The sequence below is a fragment of the Manihot esculenta genome, chromosome 14, assembly GCF_001659605.2.
Source record: "Manihot esculenta cultivar AM560-2 chromosome 14, M.esculenta_v8, whole genome shotgun sequence".
Classification (NCBI taxonomy): Eukaryota; Viridiplantae; Streptophyta; class Magnoliopsida; order Malpighiales; family Euphorbiaceae; genus Manihot; species Manihot esculenta.
The window spans coordinates 15,266,897-15,289,540 of NC_035174.2; the positions used below are offsets into that span (position 1 = coordinate 15,266,897).

The 22,644-nt window shown below is 38.2% G+C and overlaps 1 protein-coding gene across 1 annotated transcript; it reads right to left on the bottom strand.

The window, feature by feature from the left end:
- Nucleotides 1-10,612: 10,612 nt before the first annotated feature.
- LOC110600406 (probable carboxylesterase 2) lies at nt 10,613-11,787 on the bottom strand. Its single transcript, XM_021737254.2, has one exon. It carries the CDS (start codon nt 11,695-11,697, stop codon nt 10,738-10,740), a length of 960 nt encoding a protein of 319 aa, XP_021592946.1. The 5' UTR covers nt 11,698-11,787; the 3' UTR covers nt 10,613-10,737.
- Between the last annotated feature and the right edge of the window lie 10,857 nt (nt 11,788-22,644).

Genomic DNA, 22,644 nt, shown 5'->3' on the forward strand with positions numbered 1-22,644 from the left:
ATGGCATTCGTGATGCATGAACATGCTCAAATCTATATTTATTTGCTTTAAAACATAAGTGTTTATTCTACTCACCTCAGGTTAGCTCTGACAAAACACTAAAGCAGTTGTCTCACTGCTGGGGTCCTCGGTTCCTCAGGTCCGAACCTACACAGGTGGACTCAAATGAGGGACCAAACATCCATGAACATGACTCTAAAATACTCCCCAAAAACCCCCTAAAACACCTTAAAACAATCACATAAATCATGCAAAGGAAGGCTGAACAGGGCACTTTCAGCGGCAGGTTCGGCAGCCGAAAGTCCCTCCAGAGCCGAAAGTCATGCACCTTCGGCGACACTTTCGGCGGCCGAAGGTTCCCTCCAGAGACGAAACTCATGCATGTTCGGCGGCACCTTCGGCGGCCGAAACTCCCTTCCAGAGCCGAAAGTCCACTTTCGAGGGCAGGGTTCGGCAGCCAAAAGTTGGCCTCCACAGGCAGGTTCGGCAGCCGAAAGTCCACTTTCGAGGGCAGGGTTCGGCAGCCAAAAGTTGGCCTCCACAGGCAGGTTCGGCGGCCGAAAGTCCCTTCGGCTGCCGAACCTGAGTTCTTCCAAAGGGCAGAACTCAGCCTCTTTCATGCACAAATGCCTCCCAATCCATTCCATCATGCATTTACCTAGTTTACAACATGCAAACTCAAGCCAACAAGCATATAGGGGTCTCAAACTAACTTAAACCCCAACCAAAACACATCAAACAACCCACATTGCTCATAAGCATAACATAAACCCATAACTCAACAATAACCTAAACATGCATTTCTACCCCAAAGATCTTCATAAAACTTGTTTAAAACATACAAGGAAGGTTGGATCTAAGCTTACCTCTTGAAGATCGAGAGGAAAGACGATCCTAGCTTGGAGATAGGGAGAAATCAACTCTTTAGTCTCCAAGCTTCAAAACTTGCTCTTTTGCTCAAATATCTTCAAATCAAGTGAAAAATCATAAGAAAATCATGAAGATTCGAAGGAAGAAGCTCAAAATCGATGAGGGACGGTGGAGGACTCACCTTGGCCGAAAATGGGGAAAAAAGCTCACCCGTTCGGACATGGGGACCCCTTTATAGGTGGCTGGCCAGGCCACTTTCAGGGGCCTAACGTGCCTCCACATGCATGCCATGTTCGGCTGCCGAACATAAGGTTCGGCGGCCGAACCTAGACTTCCCTCACTTATGCCTTCGGGGGCCTAAAGCACTCCCGAAGTGCATGCATGTTCGGCGGCCGAACCTGAGGTTCGGCGGCCGAACTTGGGTCTTCCTCCAAGGTTATTTTCATACAAAACTCATTTCCTTTCTTGCTAAAAACCATAAAATACATTAAAACATTTTATGAAAACATGGTTTTACCCTTCTAGAGGTTTTCGACATCCGAGATTCCACCGGACGGTAGGAATTCTGATACGGGAGTCTAGCCGGGTATTACAGGCAGGTTCGGCAGCCGAAAGTCCCTCTAGAGTCGAAACTCAGGCACCTTCGGCGGCCGAAAGTCCCTTCCAGATCCGAAACTCATGCACTTTCGGCGGCAGGTTCGGCGGCCGAAACTCCCCTCCAGAGCCGAAAGTCCAACTTTCGGGGGCGAGTTTAGGCGGCCAAAACATGCCACCATAGGCAGGTTCGGCGGCCGAACATGGCTTCGGCTGCCGAACTTGAGTTCTTCCAGAATGGGAGAACTCAAGCCTCACATACACATTTGCCTCCCAAACCTTCCAAACTCACACACAACACTCCTAAGCATGCATAAACATGCAAAAACACATTCTCAAGCATTTAGGGGCTTAAAACTAGCCTAAACCCCAACAAACATCACATTAAACATGCATTTACCATAAAGGGTACATAAACCCAAACACTTTAAATCTACTCTAAATATGCATCATCTACCCTTAAAACCCCTCAAAACTTAAAACATATGTGGATAATAGACATTGACAGTCATGAAATAAATAGTCGGCTTTCAAAGACAACTGGTTGGCGTAACCGGAGCATACTGTGGGATTTGCCATATTGGTCAACAAACATGATTCGCCACAATCTTGATGTAATGCACATTGAAAAGAATGTATTTGAAAATATTTTTAATACAATGAAGAATGTTGAGGGGAAGACAAAAGACAATATAAAATCAAGGGAAGATTTAAATGAAATATGCAGGAGACCAGAATTGAAGAAAGATCCAATTAGCGGAAAATATCCAAAAGCAAGTTATTGTTTGGACAAGCAATCAAAGATGATACTGTGTGATTGGCTTAAAACACTGAAATTCCCTTATGGATATGTTTCCAATCTAGGGAGATGTGTTGATAGTCGGAAGCTAAGACTTTTTGGTATGAAAAGCCACGACCGTCATGTTTTCATACAACGAATTCTTCCTATAGCTCTCAGAGAATTGTTACCGAATAATGTTTGGCAACCAATAACAGAGCTTAGCAATTTCTTCAGAGACTTCAACTACACTTACTAATTGGGACATGCAACAGTTAATTGAACAAATTCCTATGATCCTTTGTAAGCTTGAATGAGTATTTCCTCCAAGTATGTTTGATTCGATGGAACATTTACCAGTACACTTTGCATATGAGGCATTAATTGCAGGACCAGTACAATATCGGTGGATGTACCCATTTGAGAGGTACACTTACTAATTCTTTACGTATACTGCTCAGCATGATAATTTACTCAGTATACATTTCTAATTTATGTTTCCACACACTAGATACCTGAGAAAGTTAAAGAACAATGTCAAGAATAAAGCAAGGGTCGAAGGTTCAATATGTAATGCTTACTTGGTCGAAGAAGCAGGTGCATTTTCTGCTCATTATTTTGAAGCGCATGTAATGACCAGACATCAAAAGGTTCCACGCAACTTGCATGAATTTGTCTCTGATCATGATGTACTGGGTAAATTAAGCATATTCAAATGCACAAGTAGAACACTCGAAAACGGAAAATCGAGATATATGACTGAAGATGAAATCCAAGCTGCTCAAACATATATTCTCTTAAATTGTCTAGAGATGAAAACATATATTGAGTAAGTATTGTTAGTTATATTAATAGTGTAATACCTCTTATATTGTACAATATTGTTAAACATTACTTGTTAATTTATATGTATAGCATTTATATAGAGCAGGTAACATCGGCACAACCAAATATCATAGATACAGCTGTTGATGAAAAACTGGAGAGAGAGTTTGGCCAATGGTTTTACAAGTATGCCCATGAGTTGCAGAACAATGTAGAAAATCAACTTATACAAGATCTTTCAAAGGGACCACTCAGAAGTGTCACAACTTTTGATGGGTATTGTGTTAATGGATGTAAATTCAAGACAATCAATGGAAATTCAAGTAGTAAGTCAATGAATTTTGGTGTATGTATAAAAGGGAGTAATTACAGTTCTGAAGAAAGTGACTACTATGGACAGTTGGTTGAGGTGTTGCGGTTGGAGTATCCAGGGTTACCAATTAAGCGGATTGTGCTTTTCAAATGTGATTGGTTTGATCCAACACCAAATACGGGCACCAAGGTGCATAGACAGTATATAATAGTCGATGTCAACAATAAGCGTCGATACAATACGTACGAACCATTTATATTAGCCTCTCAAGCAACACAGGTCTTTTATGCTTCATACCCGAGCAAGCATCGTGACAAAAATGATTGGTGGGCTGTGATGAAAGTTAAAGGTAGACCCGTTGTTGAAGTATCTGAAACGTCTTTAAAGACATATGAACCTTTTCAAGAGGATGAGATTGATTAAGCTGAAGTAAATCTGGATGATATTACTCAACACTGCCTGAATGATCCTAGTAGAGGAATGACTGAGATTCATGATGATGTTTCGACAGATGAAGATGATTTTCTTAGTGACCCTAATTCTAATGCAGATGCAGATGGTGATAATGAGTGCGATTCGTATGAATCAGACTAAATTAATTTATATTGTAAATCAGTTTGGAGTTGTATATTTCCATTACTTCTCAGTGAGTAACTTACTACATTTGTATGTTTTTAATTTAATGTTTATGAACTTTATATTATTTTTGCATTGATTATTTTTAATTTGTTCACAGATGAGGGGACGTGGAAGGGTTAAGCAGCCCAGAGGACCGGTTCGACTTCCTTCTAGTACAAGCCAAGAGGAGGCGAATGCAGATGACGGACAAGAGCATGAGTCGCAGTTACCACAGGCATCAACGGGACTTGGGGATAGGGAGCTTCAGATATGGGTACCACTTGCATCCGGTGTACAGCCATGTCATAGGGATCGATCAGGTCCACCAATTCCACCATGTACCAATGCATTGCCTACCCGTCCCCTTCCACCTCCTCACCGTCACACTCATTGTCCTCACCGTCCCACTCCAGCTCCACGACCTGCGGTATCACATTCACATTCACCTCAACCTGCATCCACTTCTGCTACTGCATCAGATAGAGGGTCAGGATCTGCATCAGCATCTACTCCATCATCTGCTCCATCATTTGCTCCAGCATCAGCGGAATCGACCACTGCTGTAGGCGGCACACAGTCATTCCGACAGACCATTTCACTCATTAATAACAAGTAATACTTAATTATTTCTTAATTACAATTAATTTCAATGTTACCCTATACTAATCACGGTTGTTCATGTAGTTTACATCCGTTGGAGATGTGCAGTCGCAGGATTACTCTGATAATAAAAGAAAGATTGGTCGCGGAAGGGCACTGTTGGAAAATAGTGCCAAATGACACCAAGGAGTTTTATTGGCAGGAATTCAAGGTGATGCGTAATTCTTTTAGCATTTTGACGTATAATATGAAATGAGTAATTACTAACTACTCATATACTTTAATCTTTTGCAGAAATACTTCATATGGGACCAAGCAATTAATAACTTGGTCAAAATTACATGGCAGAAAAAGGCAGTTGAGAGATACAGAGGCTTAATGTAGGAAATCAGGAAAGGGAAGACGAAGAATCTGGCTACACCAGATTCTGTTTTGAGGAAGTGGCAGAAAACTTGGAACACTTCTGAATACAAAAAGAAGTGTGACAAGTTTTCTGCCAATAGGCGCAGTGAGGCTGGAGGGTCAGGATCTGGCATTTCCAGGCATGCATGCGGATCTATTTCACAGTATACCCACCAGCGGAGGATGGTATTAGTAAAAATTTTTATTTTATATTTATCTTCTTATAAATATTTTGTTTCGATGATAAATGATACACTTCTTATAATTGGTAACAGAGAGAAAGACTAGGCAGAGAACCACATCCTCATGAGTTTTTTGAGGCCACACATAAGAGAAAGGAGACAGAGGAGTTTGTTGATGCGAGGTCAAAAGTTATTTATGTAAGTTTGTAATACCCGGCTAGACTCCAGTATCGGAATTCCTACCGTTCGGTGGAATCTGGGATGTCGGAAACCTCTAGAAGGGAAAAATCATGTTTTCATAAAATGTTTTAATGTATTTTATGGTTTTAAGCAAGAAAGAAATTAAGTTTTGAATGAAAATAGTCTTGAGAGGAAGACTCAGGTTCGGCCGCTGAACATGCATGCGTTTCGGGAGCACTTTAGGCCCCCAAAGGCATAAGTGAGGAAAGTCCAGGTTCGGCCGCCGAATCTTAAGTTCGGCCGCCGAATATGGCATGCATGCGGAGGCACGTTAGACCCCCGAAAGTGGCCTGGCCAGCCACCTATAAAGGGGTCCCTTGTCCGAAACGAGCGAGCTTTTCTCCCCATTTTCGGCCAAGGTGAGCTCTCCGCCGTCCCTTGTTGATTTTGAGCTTCTTCCTTCGAGTTTTCATGATTTCTTATGGATTTTAACTTGGTTTTTGAAGATTTCGAGCTTAGATCGAAGTTGTGAAGCTTGGAGACCTCAGGAACCCATCTTCCCCAAATCTCCGAGTTAGGTCACACTCTCTCTAGATCTTCAAGAGGTAAGGGTCGATCTTGAGCTCATTGTATGTTTAAGCAAGTTCTAAGTTGATTCATGGGGTAGAAATGCATGCTAGGTTATTTTTGAGTTCATGGGTTTATGTTGAGTTATTGTGCAATGTGGGTTGTTCATATGTGTTTGATGTGTTGTAGTTGGGGTTTAGGATAGTTTGAAGCCCCTAGGAGCTTATATGCTTGAGTATGCATGTTGTAGAATAGGAAAATGCATGATTGAATGAGTTGGGAGGCGTTTATGCATGAGAAAGGCTGGGTTCTGCCACTTTGGGAGGACCCAGGTTCGGCAGCCGAAGGCTCTTTCGGCCGTCGAACCTGCCTGTGGAGGCCAACTTTTGGCTGCCGAATCCTGCCCCCGAAAGTGGACTTTCGGCTCTGGAAGGGACTTTCGGCCGCCGAAGATGCTGCCGAACATGCATGAGTTTCGTCTCTGGAGGGAACCTTCGGCCGCCGAAAGTGCCGCCGAAGGTGCATGACTTTCGGCTCTGGAGGGACTTTCGGCCGCCGAACCTGCCACCGAAAGTGCCCTGTCCAGCCTTCCTTTGCATGATTTCTATGATTGTTTTAAGGTGTTTTAGGGGGTTTTTGGGGAGTATTTTAGAGTCATGTTTATGTATGTTTGGTCCCTCATTTGAGTCCACCTGTGTAGGTTCGGACCCGAGGAACCGAGGCCCCCAGCAGTGAGTCAGCTGCTTCAGTGTCTTTTAGAGCTAGCCAGAGGTGAGTGGAATAACTCTCTACGTTTTAAAGCAAATAATGAAAGTTTTAGCATGATTCACGCATCATGAATGCCATGAGATATATTAGGGTGCTTGCATTAGAATCCACGAATATGTTGCATTGCATATTATGTTGTTGATGTGGATGAATGTTGAATGATCCATTAGCCCTCATATGTTATGATATGATGATATGATATGGAAGTCTAGGCGTGCCTGCTCTACGCCCCTGGCACAATGTAAGAGAAAGTCCGGGTGTGGCCTGCACTATGCCCCCGGCATGATTGGATATGTATGTTATGCTATGGAAGTCCAGGCGTGCCTGCTCTACGTCCCTGGCATGTTTAGACAGTATAGAGGGCTAACTGGTGACAAGTTCATCCTTGATGTGATTTGTTTGTGCTGTGATGCATTCCATGTTATCATATGTTTTAAATACTATGTTTTATTATTCTGCTCACTGGGCTCTAGTAGCTCACCCCACTCCCCTATTTCCCCAGGTTTGCAGGTACGGGATAGACTAGGAGGTCAGCTAGAGTACAGTTGTGGTCATGTAATAGCTAGTGGTGGACATGATAGATGTTGAATTGTAATTTTTAGTACAGTAATGTAATGAATAGTATGGAATAATTATGTAATGTAATGATGTTATTGAGGATTAGAGTGGTGCTTGACCCTAGTATGTGGTTTATCCCTTTTAATACATGATCTATCAAATGTAATGATATTTTATGAAAACCAAACTTAATGTATGAATGAATATTTCCCATTGGAGCATAGTTGAGGACTCCAATGAGGGGAATGATGATTATGAGTTGTGTATGCACAGGTTGAGTGTGGTGAATGAATGTAAAAGTTCAAAATTTTTATGTATGTGTTGATCATGTATGGGATTAAACAGGTATTCAGGAGGTATGTTGGGCTTGCTATGGGTCCCGGCGGCCTTAAGCCGACCCGGATCCTAGCGCCGGTAGCGGTCCGATTTTCGGGTCGTTACGAAGTTGATATTAAATGTAGTTATTAACAATTTTCATTTACTTAAATTTTTTTACTAATACGTTACTTTAAATTTATAATGCAGGATAAATACGTACAACTGAAGGAGGCTGCAACACAGGAACAGGAGGGAAGCAATGAGCCGACGCCCATAAATGAGGCCCAGCTATACTACAAAGTGGTTGGCGGGCAGAAAAAGAGTCAAGTTTATGGGTTAGGATCCCAGACTTCAGCATATTTTTATGAGCCATCTCATTGTTCTGCTTCATACACGTCTGCACCCCCAGTGGATCCTCCTGCAATTGAAGCAATGAACAGGATGCAGAATAAAATTGATCGGCTAGAGACAGAGAATGGTCGAATTACCACAGTGCTGGACGAGTTGCAGACGTTTATGCATAGGATGATGGCACAACAGGGTATTGGGATATCCACTCAGACATCTGCTCCTAGGGCACCTCCAGCTCCGTCTCCACAGCAGCGGCATGATGATGCCCCTATTATTGGTGATCATCATACAGACAGTGATGATGATACAGATAATGAGCTAGCTAGTTTAGTATGTATCTTTTGTTACAACCAGTTGATAATTTTTATTTCAAATTATAATTGTAGTACAAATTCTTTAAGTTTTAAATATATTTTAATGAGTAATTTAGTTTTTTACGTTTATAGTATTATTATTGTCCAGTATGATGAAGGATGATGATGGATGTATATGAATGTACAGGGTACAGGTACAGGTGCATAACAGGTGCATAACAGGTGCATAACAGGTGCATAACAGGTGCATAATGTATGAAATGCAATTTTATGATTTACCAACGGATTACCAACAGAATTTCCGTTGGTGTCCATTTTTATTCACTAACGGATTACTAACCAAGAAATCCGTTAGTGTCACCAACGGAAATTTCCGTTGGTGATCCGATAGTGTCACCAACGGAAATTTCCGTTGGTGATCCGATAGTGTCACCAACGGAAATTTCCGTTGGTGATCCGTTAGTATCACTAACGGATACAAATTCCGTTAGTGACTAATTTACCAACGAGGATTTTCTCAACGGAATGAATCCGCAACAGATCCGTTAGTAAAAATTTCCACTAACGGAATATCAAGTTGGTAATTTCTTAAATTCTTGTAGTGATAGTATTTAAAATTTTATAGTTTAACTTAATAATTTTTTTCTAAATAGTAATAATTATTTTAATTTAATTTATTTTTAATTTTATTAAATTATATTTTATTATTATATAATCTAGTTAATAATTATATATATATATATATATATATAATAATTATATATATATATATATAATAATTATATATATATATATATATATATATAATAATAATAATAATAATAATAATAATAACAATTACAAGTAAATATATGTATATATAATTAATTTTAATAATTTATATTCTATTAATATAAATTTTATTAATATGGAAATAGTGTGTAAGTATTATTAATGAATTAAATTATTTGAATTATACCTTTATAAACCTTGAATAATTAATTAGTGACTAAAATATATAGTAATTATATATATACTAATAATATATAATTATAAGTACATATATATAAATATCAATTTATATATAATTATTTTAATAATTTATATTCTATTAGTATAATTATATTAATATTGAGGTAGTATATATATATATTTGTAATAATAATATAAAATTATTATATTTTTAATTATTAATCAATTATTAAATATTTATAGTAAGTATAATTTAACTAATTAATTCATTATATATATAATAATTATATATATATATATATATATAATTATTTTAACAATTTATATTTTAATAATATAATTCTATTAATATATTATATATATATATAACATATTTAAATAGAAGAAATTATAATCAACTAACTATATTGATTAAATAAAATAGTAATAAATATTTAATAATCAAATAATATTATAATTATATGTATGTAATTTTATTGAAACTATATAAAATATAAAATGTATTATTGAAATTATTTATTGCAATTATAATATAAGTATAAATTATTTATATATATATATATATATATATATATATTTATAAATCGGTTATTTGGTAGGTTCCGGTTCAGTTTTAATTCAATACGGTTTCGATATAATTTTAATACGGTTCTTTAAAAAAATTAGAACTAAAATTAAATAATTAAATAAATTTAGTTAATATAATTCAATTTCTACATCATCCGTTCTTTTTCAATTTCGATTCAGTTAGACGCTATTCTTCAATTCGGTTTGAAATCTCCAAGATTCGGTTTGAAATCTCCAAGAACTGTACACAACTCTAATCACCACTATCATCTCATGCAAGTCTCCTTTTAAGAAACGAGTAGATCCTTACACCATATACAAAACTTCTCTAAAGAGAGCTTCACCAGTAGACCTTAGCAGTAGTTTCCTCATCGTTGAAGCAAAGTCATATGAAAAACCAAAGATCTACAAGCTTACACTAATGACGTGGTGAGGAGAAACTAACACGAAGTGGAGTAAAAAAACTCAGAAGATCTTCCTCTACCAAAGATGATAGAGGAACTCTTTGCTTAGTGATCAAACCGAGAGAACCAAACTCTTCTTTTAGAGAGTTCTCTTATAATTTTAATAACAATCACAATAACAAAAACCATAATTGAATTGGGATTTTGATTCTAGTTAAAACAATCATAATAAGCTAATAGGAAAAATTACAGCTCTTGTAATTTGGTAAAATTTACATATATTCTTATATTTTTTAAAGTTAGCTTTCTGGTCATTATAATTTTCAAAGATGATAAATTAGTTCAGAATTTTTTTTATTTCATTTAGTGCTTATAAGTTAAATATATACGATAAATAAAACTTAAATAAATAATATAACAATAGTGATTTAATTATATTTTTATATTAGAAAGCGAAATTTATTTAAAATTATAAAAACTTGCCTAGTCTGATTTAGTTCAATAATATAAAGTATAGTCTCCGGTATACACAAATTTGAGTATCCGGTGTCCCAATTCTAGGCTAAAAATAAAAATATTATGCTTGGTTGAAGAAAGAAGCAAGAAGCTTGAACAAGTTCTTAGCATTCTCACAATTGGGATCAAATACATGGAAGATGTGATCTTCTCCTTTAGTTTCTACAATCTGAGCAGTCCCTGACCAACCACTCTTCACCAATTTCTCATAATAAATCCTTCCTCTATCCCTTAATATGTCTTTCTCTGCAACTACAACAATCACTCTCTCACATCTCAGCCCTTCAAAGCTTGGAGAATTTCCATCCATGAAAGGATTTATCAGAGGATCATCACACCCTTTCTCTGAAGAAGATGGGCAAACGAACATCCACCAGTCATCCACCATTGACTTCCTTTGATGATCAGTTACTTCCACACCCACAGGATCTTTTCCCCAGAAGTAAGGGTTAATCATGGCAATTCCTTCAATCTTCAGTTCTCTACCCAGTTCAGAATCTTTAAGCTTCAACCCAAAATGATGCGCCATATTAGCACCGCAGCTATCTCCTGCTAAGAACACCTTCCCAAGGTCTGCATAATCAACGAGCCACGGCTCATGCTCCCTAGCATGAGAAGCCACCCACTCAAGTGCACCCCATGAGTCCTCGTAAGCACCAGGAAGAGGGGTCTCTGGGGCTAACCTGTAGTTGACTGAAACCAGGATGATCTTAGCCTCAGCAACCATTCTGTTGAGGCTGTGATGGTACTTGGGATCAGCAGTGGAAGATAAGTAAAATCCTCCGCCGTGAAAATAGATTACAAGAGGAAGTTTTTGATGGGGTTTCGATGAATTGGAAAGATAGATTCTGGCTGAGACACCAGTTTCTGGTATGATGATGGTGTCTTTGGATAAAACACCAGTCTCAGGATCTAAGCCTGCAGGAGCAATTTCTGTTCCAGCGAGTCTTTCTATGGTTCCATCTTTGTAAACTCTAACGTAAGGGAAAATTAAATGAGATAATTCTGCTTTGCTTTCCATCTCTGAAAGTAGAGAAAGAGAGAGTTTAATGATTCACTGTGAAGAAGAGAATATAGAGAGAATTGAACACGGTGGGGAGTTTGTTGAATTAGAGATGAGATGGACCTCATATATCTTCAGCAACCAACCACCCGAGATCATCTAGAAAGAAATGATTTGTCTTTTTGCCTTTCTTTTTTTTAAAAAAAAAAAAAAAATTATTTGGTCCTCTGAAAATGACTATGGACGTCGACAACGGTTCGATTTTGAATTTTATTTTTAAATTAAAATTTATTAATGTCTCATATAATTATTTTTATCAAACTAGAGTGAAAGTCTCAATATAATCAAATTACATTTCAAATCATCAAGATTTCCGTGCATGTCTTAATTATATTTAATGTGCAATATAATTAAGCTTTTCATTAACGAAAAACAAAAAAAATTTTAATTTGACAAAAAAGATTTTAATTTAATTTGATTTGATTTGAGGGAGGAAAATTGGTATTAAAGTTAGTTGATGTATCTTTTCTCTCCTTCTTATTTTCTCTTTTTTCTTTAAAAAAAAATCAAAATAGATATAATATCAAAAGCAAATAGTCACAATAAACTATTGTTTTAATGTTATTAGGCAATAATTTAATAACAGTTAAAATTATTGTAAAAAATTTCATTTTTATTGTGTAATAAAATATTAGTAAAGTTATAATTATTGCACTTTCTATTTATATATATATATATATAAGTGAAAAGAGGAGAGAATAATGGGATTGCCAATTTTATATAAAATATTATTTAATTATTTATAATTAACTTTTTTTTAAACCGAAAATTGAGGACTCTTTTCACCATATTAAACAGTGCTATTTATAATTAATTTTAAATTTTAAAATAAATAATTATTTTATTATTTAAATAATTTTTTAAAATACATATTTAAAATTTTTATTTATGAGTTTAATTAATGATAATTATTAAAAATTAATTATTTTGATAATATTTAAATTAACATAATTACAAATAATGCTTTAAAAGTTTTATTTGATATTTTAATAATAATTTAAAAATAAATTTAAATGAAAAAATAAAATTTAATATTTTTAATCATGTTATATAGCTGAAAGTAAATTTAGTCATATCGATTAAAAGCTTGCATAATAAAATATTTAATTAAATTAATTTACAAGAATTTTTTTTTGAAATGGAATTTATAAGAATTAAAAATCGATTTTTTTTATTTATAAGTAGTTGGTGTATAAATATAAAATTTAGTTGTAACAAATAAAATAAAATTAATTTTAAAGTCAAATGTGCAAAATATCCACCAATCAATTCACAAAAATTTAACCCATTAGTAAAAATATTGAAATTAAACTTCACCAATCGCTATGACGTATTTGACACCCATGAGATCTCAATTAAACAAAAAAAAAAAATATATTTTAATATGATCTTTATCAAAAAAAGTCTAACGGCATAATAACTTTTAAAAAATATCTCATATACTTTAACATTAAAATTAAATGAATCTTGTGATCTAATCAACATTAATATATAAGACAAATGTATGAACATTGCATTTATTAAAAGGAGGTGGTTAATTAAATGATATGATTGAAAAATAGAGTTTGTGTTGTGATTAATTAGACCTATAAAAAATATAATGTAAAATAGTGGGTGGTTCACGGTAGCCGCTCGACACTTAAATCGGTGTATTAAAAAATAAAGTGAATGTAATAAAGGATAAAACGAAATTAATAAATTATTTAGAATTTGTGAAGTCTAAAAGAATAACGTATTTTTATCTTTATAATTCTTCTCTTAATGTAGCAATTTTTAATAATTCGGCAATAATATGATCGACTGCTTGATAAGAGATATCACATGCTAATAAATCAGTAATTCCGTAATTATAAACGCAATGAAATATGCTGAATGATATATAATAATGATAATTTTATGCTAAAAATTGACCTACTTATAAAAGGCAAGTCTTAATAATAAATTGATTGTTAAAAGTGTTTAAATTTTTTTTTGAATAAGACTGTCTTACTCATATATCAAATTTTTATTATGTTGCTCTATTTTTAGATCACAAACTTATAATTTATTTTGAACGATTATTATATAATATTATTATAAAAATTTATAAATAAAATAAAATATTTTTAAAAATAAAAGTCAAAGTTTCATATATACATTTACCTACACCAATGCCATTACAGGTTTAATTTAAATTATTTTTATAATTAAAATAAAATATTTTTAAAAATAAAAGTCAAAGTTTCATATATACAAATACCTATCCCTATGCCTTACAAGTTTAATTCAAATTGTGAATAAATTAAAATTAGATTCATTAAATTTATAATAAGACTGATCAATCGATTTTAATTTTTAAATTGATATAGTAAATAAGAGGATTAATTTAAACAATAATTAAATATAAAAATCCATAATAATTTAGTATTCAATTGACGTTTCTCAAACACTTAAAAGATTTTTCTTTCGTGAGAAGTAGAAGATTTTAATATTATATTTTTGTTAATGTTTAATCGGAAGTTGTGAATTTGTTATGATTTTAAAATCATTAATTAAGATTTACGTAAAAGTGATTTTATTCTTTAAAATATTATAAGGTTTATTTGTTGCCACCTTAAAACAGGTACGTCACCATTGAAACGATTGACCGGCATGAGTTCGCTGATCGGATACGAGTTTGACACCGTGTCATCCGGGAAGATACGCAACCCCACATTTCAAGCTTAGCTTTATGGAAGTGTCCAAAAGATTTTTTTTAATTCACCTTTTTTTATTCATAATACATGTATATATGTATGTCAAAAATTTCTATTTTAACTCCGACGTTCTCAGATAAAAAAAATCAAGAATTTTATAAAAATTTAATTTAATTTATTTAAATTTTTATAATTTTTTTTATTTCAAATAGAAAAATATATTTTTTAATTTAAAAAATATTAATTTAAAAAAAAATTTTATAAATTTCATAAAAACTTATTTAAATTTTTTATAGAATAAATCATACCATAGAGCACATTAATAAATTATTACTTATTGAATAGTTTAAAACCTTATCTACTCGAAATTCCCTCCGTGGTCCCTTTGTGACTCGATACTCTCGCCTTTTTCTTTTTTTTAAACCTAACTTCTTCTTTCCCCTTTTCCATGGAAGACGATGTGTGTCAATTGACTATCGATAAAGAAGAAGGTGTTTTTGTCCCTATTAAGAGCTCCAGAGATATTCCGATCATCACTTATGATTTCTGTATGGTGAAAATATTTCTCACATACAATCCGATCAATTTTTAGAATATGCAAATCTCTTTGACAGATTTATGGCATCTTTTAGAGGGGATATCTATTATGGAATTAGAGGTAAAAAGATATCTATTTCGGTTTTTTAATAATGTTGATTTTGAAAATATAGTGAATGAGGGTCCTTGACTGTACAATCGATTCCTACTTGTTTGGAATGAGATACAAGGTAATGAAAACCCTCTTCATATCCCTCTAACTCATTCTGATTTTTGGATTCTGATTAAAGACCTTCCTTATTATTATAACGAGACATTGGCTAAATTGGTTGGGGATTTTGAGCTTGATGAGGATAGTGCAGCACGAATAAATGATGATGCTAAAAAAAAGGCCAAGAAACAGTAAACATAACGTTGTTACAGGTTTTCCTTCCTCTCAACAGGATGCCTCTAACAACACCCCTGCGAATATTAATTTGACAGGCAACAGTGAAGCGGCTCATCCCGTCAAAGTTCGAGATAGCCGAAAGCAATGATCGTCCTGTGTTGGAACTGCCGAGGTGTAACGACCCGAAATCGGACCGCTACCGGCGCTAGGATCCAGATCGACTTAAGGTCGCCGGGACCCATAGTAAGCCTAACATACAACCTGTTATACCCGATAATCCCATACATGATCATACATTTACATAAAAATTTTAAACTTTTTCATTCAGCAAGCTTGACCTGAGCATGCATCATAATCATAACATAAACCCCACACAAGAGCCCTTATTAAATGCTCTAGTGGGACATCATATCATACATCAAGCTTGGTCTAACATTTCTTAACATTAGTAAAGCATTATATAAAGATCATGTATCAAAAGGGATTCTCATACATTAGGGCCAAGCACAATACTAATCCTCAATACAAATTTATACAATACTTTACAATACATTACAATATCTTTCATGTCCACAACTAACTATTACATACACTATGCCTTTACTCTTGCTGACCTCCTGGTCTATCCCGAACCTGCAAACTTGGGGGTTAAGGGAAATGGGTGAGCTACTAGAGCCCAGTGAGCAGAATAGTGAAACAGTAATTTAAAACATATGCTTTCATGAAACGCGTCACATCACAAACAATTCACATCAAGGATGGACTTGTCACCAATAGTCCTCTACACATTCCAATGGTGCCAGGGGCGTAGAATGGGTCTTGACCTGGACTTTCTCTTATCATACCATAACATACATAACATTCCAATGTGCCAGGGGCGTACAATAGGCCTCGACCTAGACTTCCATACCATACCATACCATATCATATCATATCGAGGACTAATGGATCATCCAACATCCATCCACAACAACATCAAAGTATGCAGTGCAACATATTCGTGAATTCTAATGCAAACAACCTATATATATAACATGGCATTCGTGATGCATGAACATGCTTGAAATTTATTTGCTTTGAAACATAAAGATCCATTCTACTCACCTCAGGCTGACTCTGGAAAGACTCTGAAGCAGCTATCTCACTGCTGGGGTCCTCGGTTCCTCGGGTCCGAACCTACACGGGTGGACTCAAATGAGGGACCAACCAAACACTAATATAACTCTAAACATCTCCCCAAACACCCCCTAAAACATCACAAAACATTCATAGAAAACATGCAAAGGAAGGCTGAACAGGGTACTTTCGGCGGTCGAACCCCCTTCCAGATCTGAAAGCCATGCACCTTCGGCGTCCGAAAGTCCCTTCCAGATCCGAAACTCATGCACCTTCGACGGCCGAAACTCCCCTCCAGAGCCGAAAGTCCAACTTTTGGGGGCGAGTTTAGGCGGCCAAAACATGCCACCATAGGCAGGTTCGGCGGCCGAACATGGCTTCGGCTGCTGAACCTGAGTTCTTCTAGAATGGCAGAACTCAGCCTCTCATGCACAATTTGCCTCCCAAATCCTCCAAACTCAAACCAAACCATACAAAAGCATTCATGAACACACTCCTAAGCATTTAGGGGCTTAAAACTAGTCTATACCCCAACAACATTACATTTTAACAAACAATAAACATACTTTGCATCATTTAACTCACATAAACCCTAACCTTTTACAACTAAACTAATCATGCATCCAACACCCTTCAAACCCCTCAAAACTTACTAAAATCATAAAAGAAGGGTAGGATCTACTCTTACCTCTTGAAAAATGAGAGGGGAGACGATCCAAACTCGGAGATGAGAGAAATCGAGCTCCGGGGTCTCCAAGCTTCAAAACTTGATCTTTAGTTCAAAATCTTCAAAACCAAGTTAAAACTTGTCAAAAACATGAATGATTTGAAGGAAATCATCAAAACTAACCATGGAAGGGCATGGACTCACCTTTGCCCGAAAATGGGGAAGAAAACTCGCCCATTTTCAAACATGGGGCCTTTTATAGGTGGCTGGCTAGACCACCTTCGAGGGCCAAAGGTGCTCCCTAAAGTCACCAACGTTCGGCGGCCGAACATGGGGTTCAGCGGCCGAACCTGGATTTCCTTCCAAGGCACTTTTCTTTCAAAAACTCAATTTCTTTCTTACTTAAAACCTTAAAACACATGAAAACATTTTAGAAAAATATATTTTACCCTTCTAGAGGTTTCCGACATCCGAGATTCCACCGGAAAATAGGAATTCCGATGCCGGAGTCTAGCTGGGTATTACATTCTTCCCCCCTTAAGAACATTCAACCCCAAATGTTCACCAAACAAGCAAAACATGGCATAACACACATAATACATAAAAACATATATATACTAACCTTAAAAGAGATGAGGGTATTACTGGAGCATAGACTCCCGTGTCTCCCAGGTACATTCTTCTATGTTGTGGTGATTCCAAAGGACTTTCACCATCGGGATTTCCTTGTTCCTCAACTTTCTAATCTGCGTGTCTAGGATTCGCACTGGCTGCTCAATATAGGTGAGATCTCCTAGGATCTCCACATCAGGCTCACTAAGAACTTTGCCCGGATCTGACACGAACTTTCGTAGCATGGAAACATGAAAAACCGGATGGATTCTCTCCATGGAAGCAGGTAAGTCCAACTTGTACGATACATTCCCAATCTTTTGCAAGATCTCAAAGGGTCCGATGTACCGTGGAGCTAGCTTACCTTTCTTCCCAAAACGAATCACCCCTTTCATAGGAGACACTTTGAGCAACACCAAATCTCCCTCCTGAAACTCCACTTGCTTCCTGCAGACATCTGCATAGCTCTTTTGTTTGCTCACAGCAGTTCTGATCCTTTCTCTGATGATGGGCACTACCCTGCTGGTGATCTCTACTAGCTCAGGCCCTGCTAAGGCCCTTTCTCCAACTTCTTCCCAGCAAACAGGTGACCTGCACTTCCTTCCATGCAAAGCTTCATATGGGGCCATCCCTATGCTAGCATGATAGTTGTTATTGTAGGCGAACTCCTCCAAAGGTAGATGTTGCCTCCAAGAATCGCCAAAATCTAGCACACACATTCTGAGCATGTCTTCAATTGTCTGGATGGTCTTCTCTGACTGTCCGTCAGTCTATGGATGGAAAGCAGTGCTGAAATCCAACCTAATACCCATAGCATTTTGCAGACTCCGCCAAAACCTGGAGGTGAACTGGAGTCCCCTATCAGATACTATTGAAACAGGAGCCCCATGCAACCTGACCACTTCATCAACAAATACCTGCGCCAATTTATCCACAGAGTAGCCACTCCTAACAGGGATGAAGTGAGCAGATTTAGTCAGTCTGTCCACAATCACCCATATGGAGTCTAATCTGTTGGACGTTGCCGGTAACCCCACCACAAAATCCATAGCTATATTCTCCCATTTCCACTCTACAATCGGCAGTGGGTTAAGCATTCCAGCCGGCTTTTGATGTTTCAGCTTCACCCTCTGACATACTTCGCAGGCGAACACGAACTGTGCCACTTCTCTCTTCATAGCTGGCCACCAATAAACTCTCTTCAGATCTTGGTACATTTTGGTGGCTCCAGGGTGAACACTGTATCTAGCATTATGAGCTTCCCTCGTAATGTCTCACTTCAGACTCACGTCATCTGGTACACATAATCTACTCCCATAGTGGAGGATCCCCTTGCTGTCAAATCTGAACTCTTCATTCTTGCCTGACTGAACAGCCCTGGCAATTTTCACTAACTCTGGGTCTTCATGCTGTTTCTGAGCCACCTGCTCCAGAAACACTGGTGTCACTCTCATCTGAGCTATCAAAGCACCTGTACCAGACAACTCCAACTGCAGCCCTTCATTAACGAGCTTGTAGAACTCCCTCACCACCGGTCTTCTCTCTGCTGTAATATGGGATAGACTGCCAAGTGACTTCCGGCTTAGGGCATCTGCCACAACATTTGCCTTACCCGGATGGTACTGAATTTTGCAATCGTAGTCACTAAGCAATTCCACCCATCTTCTTTGCCTCAGGTTTAACTCTCTCTGACTTAAGATGTACTGCAAGTTTTTATGATCTGTAAAGATCTCACACTTTACCCCATAAAGGTAATGTCTCCACATCTTGAGTGCAAAGATCACAGCCGCCATCTCTAGGTCATGTGTAGGATAATTTAACTCATGCTTCTTCAGCTGCCTAGAAGCATAAGCAATTACCCTCTCCTTTTGCATCAACACACAACCTAGTCCCACACGAGACGCATCACAAAACACTATGAAGTCTTCATTACTGGTAGGCAGAGCTAACACCGGTGCTGACGTCAACCTTTTCTTCAGCTCTTCAAAGCTTTCCTCGCACTGATCAGGCCACACAAACTTCTAATTCTTCTTGGTTAATCTGGTCATAGGAGCGGCAATCTTAGAGAAGTCCTGAACGAACCTCCTGTAGTAACCTGCCAAACCCAAAAAACTCTTGATCTCTGTTACTGTAGTGGGTCTAGGCCAGTTTGCTACAGCTTCCACCTTCTTGGGGTCCACTTCAATTCCATTTTCTGATACAACATGCTCCAAGAATGAGATGCTCCTCAACTAGAATTCACACTTGGAGAACTTGGCATACAAGCCATGCTCCCTCAGGGTCTGCAAAACTAACCTCAGATGATGGGCATGCTCCTCTGTATTTCTGGAATACACTAAGATATCATCAATGAAGACAATAACAAAGTGATCCAGATACTGGCTAAACACTCTGTTCATGAGATCCATGAATGCTGCAGGGGCATTGGTCAAGCCAAACGGCATTACTAGGAACTCATAATGCCCATATCTGGTCTTGAACGCCGTCTTCGACACATCTTCGTCTCTGATTCTCAGCTGGTGATACCCGGATCTCAGATCTATCTTGGAGAAACAACCTGCTCCTACTAGCTGGTTGAATAGATCGTCGATCCTAGGTAACGGGTACTTATTCTTGGTAGTGACTTTGTTCAGCTGCCTGTAGTCGATACAAAGTCTCAAGGATCCATCCTTCTTCCTTATAAACAGTACTGGAGCACCCCAAGGCGAGGTACTCGGTCAAATGAAACCATTGTCTACCAACTCTTGCAACTGTTCCTTTAGCTCTTTCAACTCTGCAGGTGCCATCCTGTAGGGAGGGATAGAGATGGGTCTGGTTCCAGGCATCAATTCTATTTCAAACTCTATCTCCCTAGCAGGTGGTAGTCCTGGAAACTCGTCTGGGAAGACATCTAGAAACTCTCTGACCATGGGCACTGAGGCGGCCTCCCTAACCTGACTATCCAGCTCTCTCACATGAGCTAGAAACCCTTGACAACCTCTCCTGAGCAACCTACGAGCCTGTAGGGCTGATATCAGACCTCTAGGCGTACCCCTCCTGTCTCCTCTGAAGCCAACCTCTGACCCATCCTGACCTCTGAACCTGACTACCTTGTCTCTGCAGTCCAAGGTAGCACCATGAGCAGATAGCCAATCCATTCCTAGAATGACATCAAAGTCCGTCAAGTCTAGAACCACAAGGTCGGCTGGAAGGCATCTACTCTCCACAAACACTGGACTATACCGGCAGACTGACTCTGCCACTGATGGATCACACTTGGGTCCACTGACCTAGAGGGGACACTCTAACTCAGAGACTATCAAACCCAACCTCTCTACGGCTCTCGAAGCAACAAAAGAATGAGATGCACCAGGGTCCATTAAAGCATACACATCTGAACAACAATTGATGAGATTACCTGACACTACGGTGTTGGATGTGTTCGCCTCCTGCTGTGTCATAGTGAAGATCCGAGCTGGAGCTGATGGACCTTCACCTCGGGAACCTACTGAAGAAGAGGCTGCCCCTCTCCCTCGGCCTTTGCCACTGCCCTGAGTCATGGCTGGAGCTGCTGGCTGTGCCATACTACCAGAAGCTGTCTGCTGGGATGGTGCCATGAAAGGTGCCCTAGGACACTCTCGTGCCATGTGTCCCTCTTGCCCACATCTGAAGCAGGCTGTGGTCCCAAATCGACACACTCCCTTGTGTAGCTTGCCACACCTCAAACATTCTGCACCATCTGAACCCGAGCTCGAGCCACCACCGAGTCCCAGACCTGATTTCAAGCGATTCCAAAACTTATTCTTCTTCTGGTTGGGCTTGCCCCACTTCTTGCTGCCTGAAGCTGCTGCACTCAGAGAAGAGGGGTCTAACTTCCCCCCAACAAGGGTCTTGGAACCCGAAGACTATGCCACAGACTGCTTAACTGTCCCCTGAATGATGGCACTAGCCTCCATCTTCCGTGCTGCATCCACTATAGTGTGGAAGCTCTCCCTCTCCGCTGCAAGAATTAAGGAGGAATACCTAGAGTGGAGCCTCATGGTATACCTTTTGGCCTTCTTCTGATCCGTATCATAGGTTTGCTCCACAAACGGCAACAGCTCCAAAAACCTGTCTGTAAACTCATCAACACTCATCTCTTCAGTCTGCCTCAACTGTTCAAACTCAATTATCTTCAATTCTCTTGAGCTATCAGGGAAAGCCCATCTTGCAAATTCATTAGCAAACTCCCCTCAGGTTAAACTATCTAATCTTGGGTCCACATAATTTTTAAACCACTCACGGGCCTTTTTGCATTTGAGTGTGAACTCCGCCATCTGAATGGCCCTACTGTCATCTGCACCTAACTCATCTGTAATCATTTTTACTGTCTTTAGGTACTCAAATGGATCGTCCCTCATCTTCAACTTGGGAGCATCCAGCTTCAAGTAGTCATTCATCTTAACTCTGCTCTCTCTAGATGAGCTAGGCTTAGGTACTTGGACTTCAGGAGCTACAGATTCAGGGGGTGGTGGAGGAGGTGCAACATTCCCTTGGTCAGGGTTTGTTACATTTGGATAGAAAGGTGAGGGTGGATACATTGGGTATTGGGGGTATGGTGGATAGAAAGGTGGGTAAGGCATGAAAGAGGGATAAGGGTTAAAGCTGGGGTAATCCGATGTACCTCCCATCGAATACCCGGGGCCCTGTGGAAAGGGTTGATATTGGGGTGGTTGAACAAACCCCGAGGCCTGAGTGCCTCCTTGAGATTCTCCTATGCCCTCTTCAGACATGCTTACACCCAGACTTCCATCCCTTCTCTGGTCAACATCCATTTCTTCCCCCTCAGCTGACACTCCTCCCTGAACTGCTCCTCTTCTACTTGCATCAAAAGACCTTCTAGGGTCCCTTGACACTCTCTCCCTACTAGATCTGCAAGACATTGCCCTTGG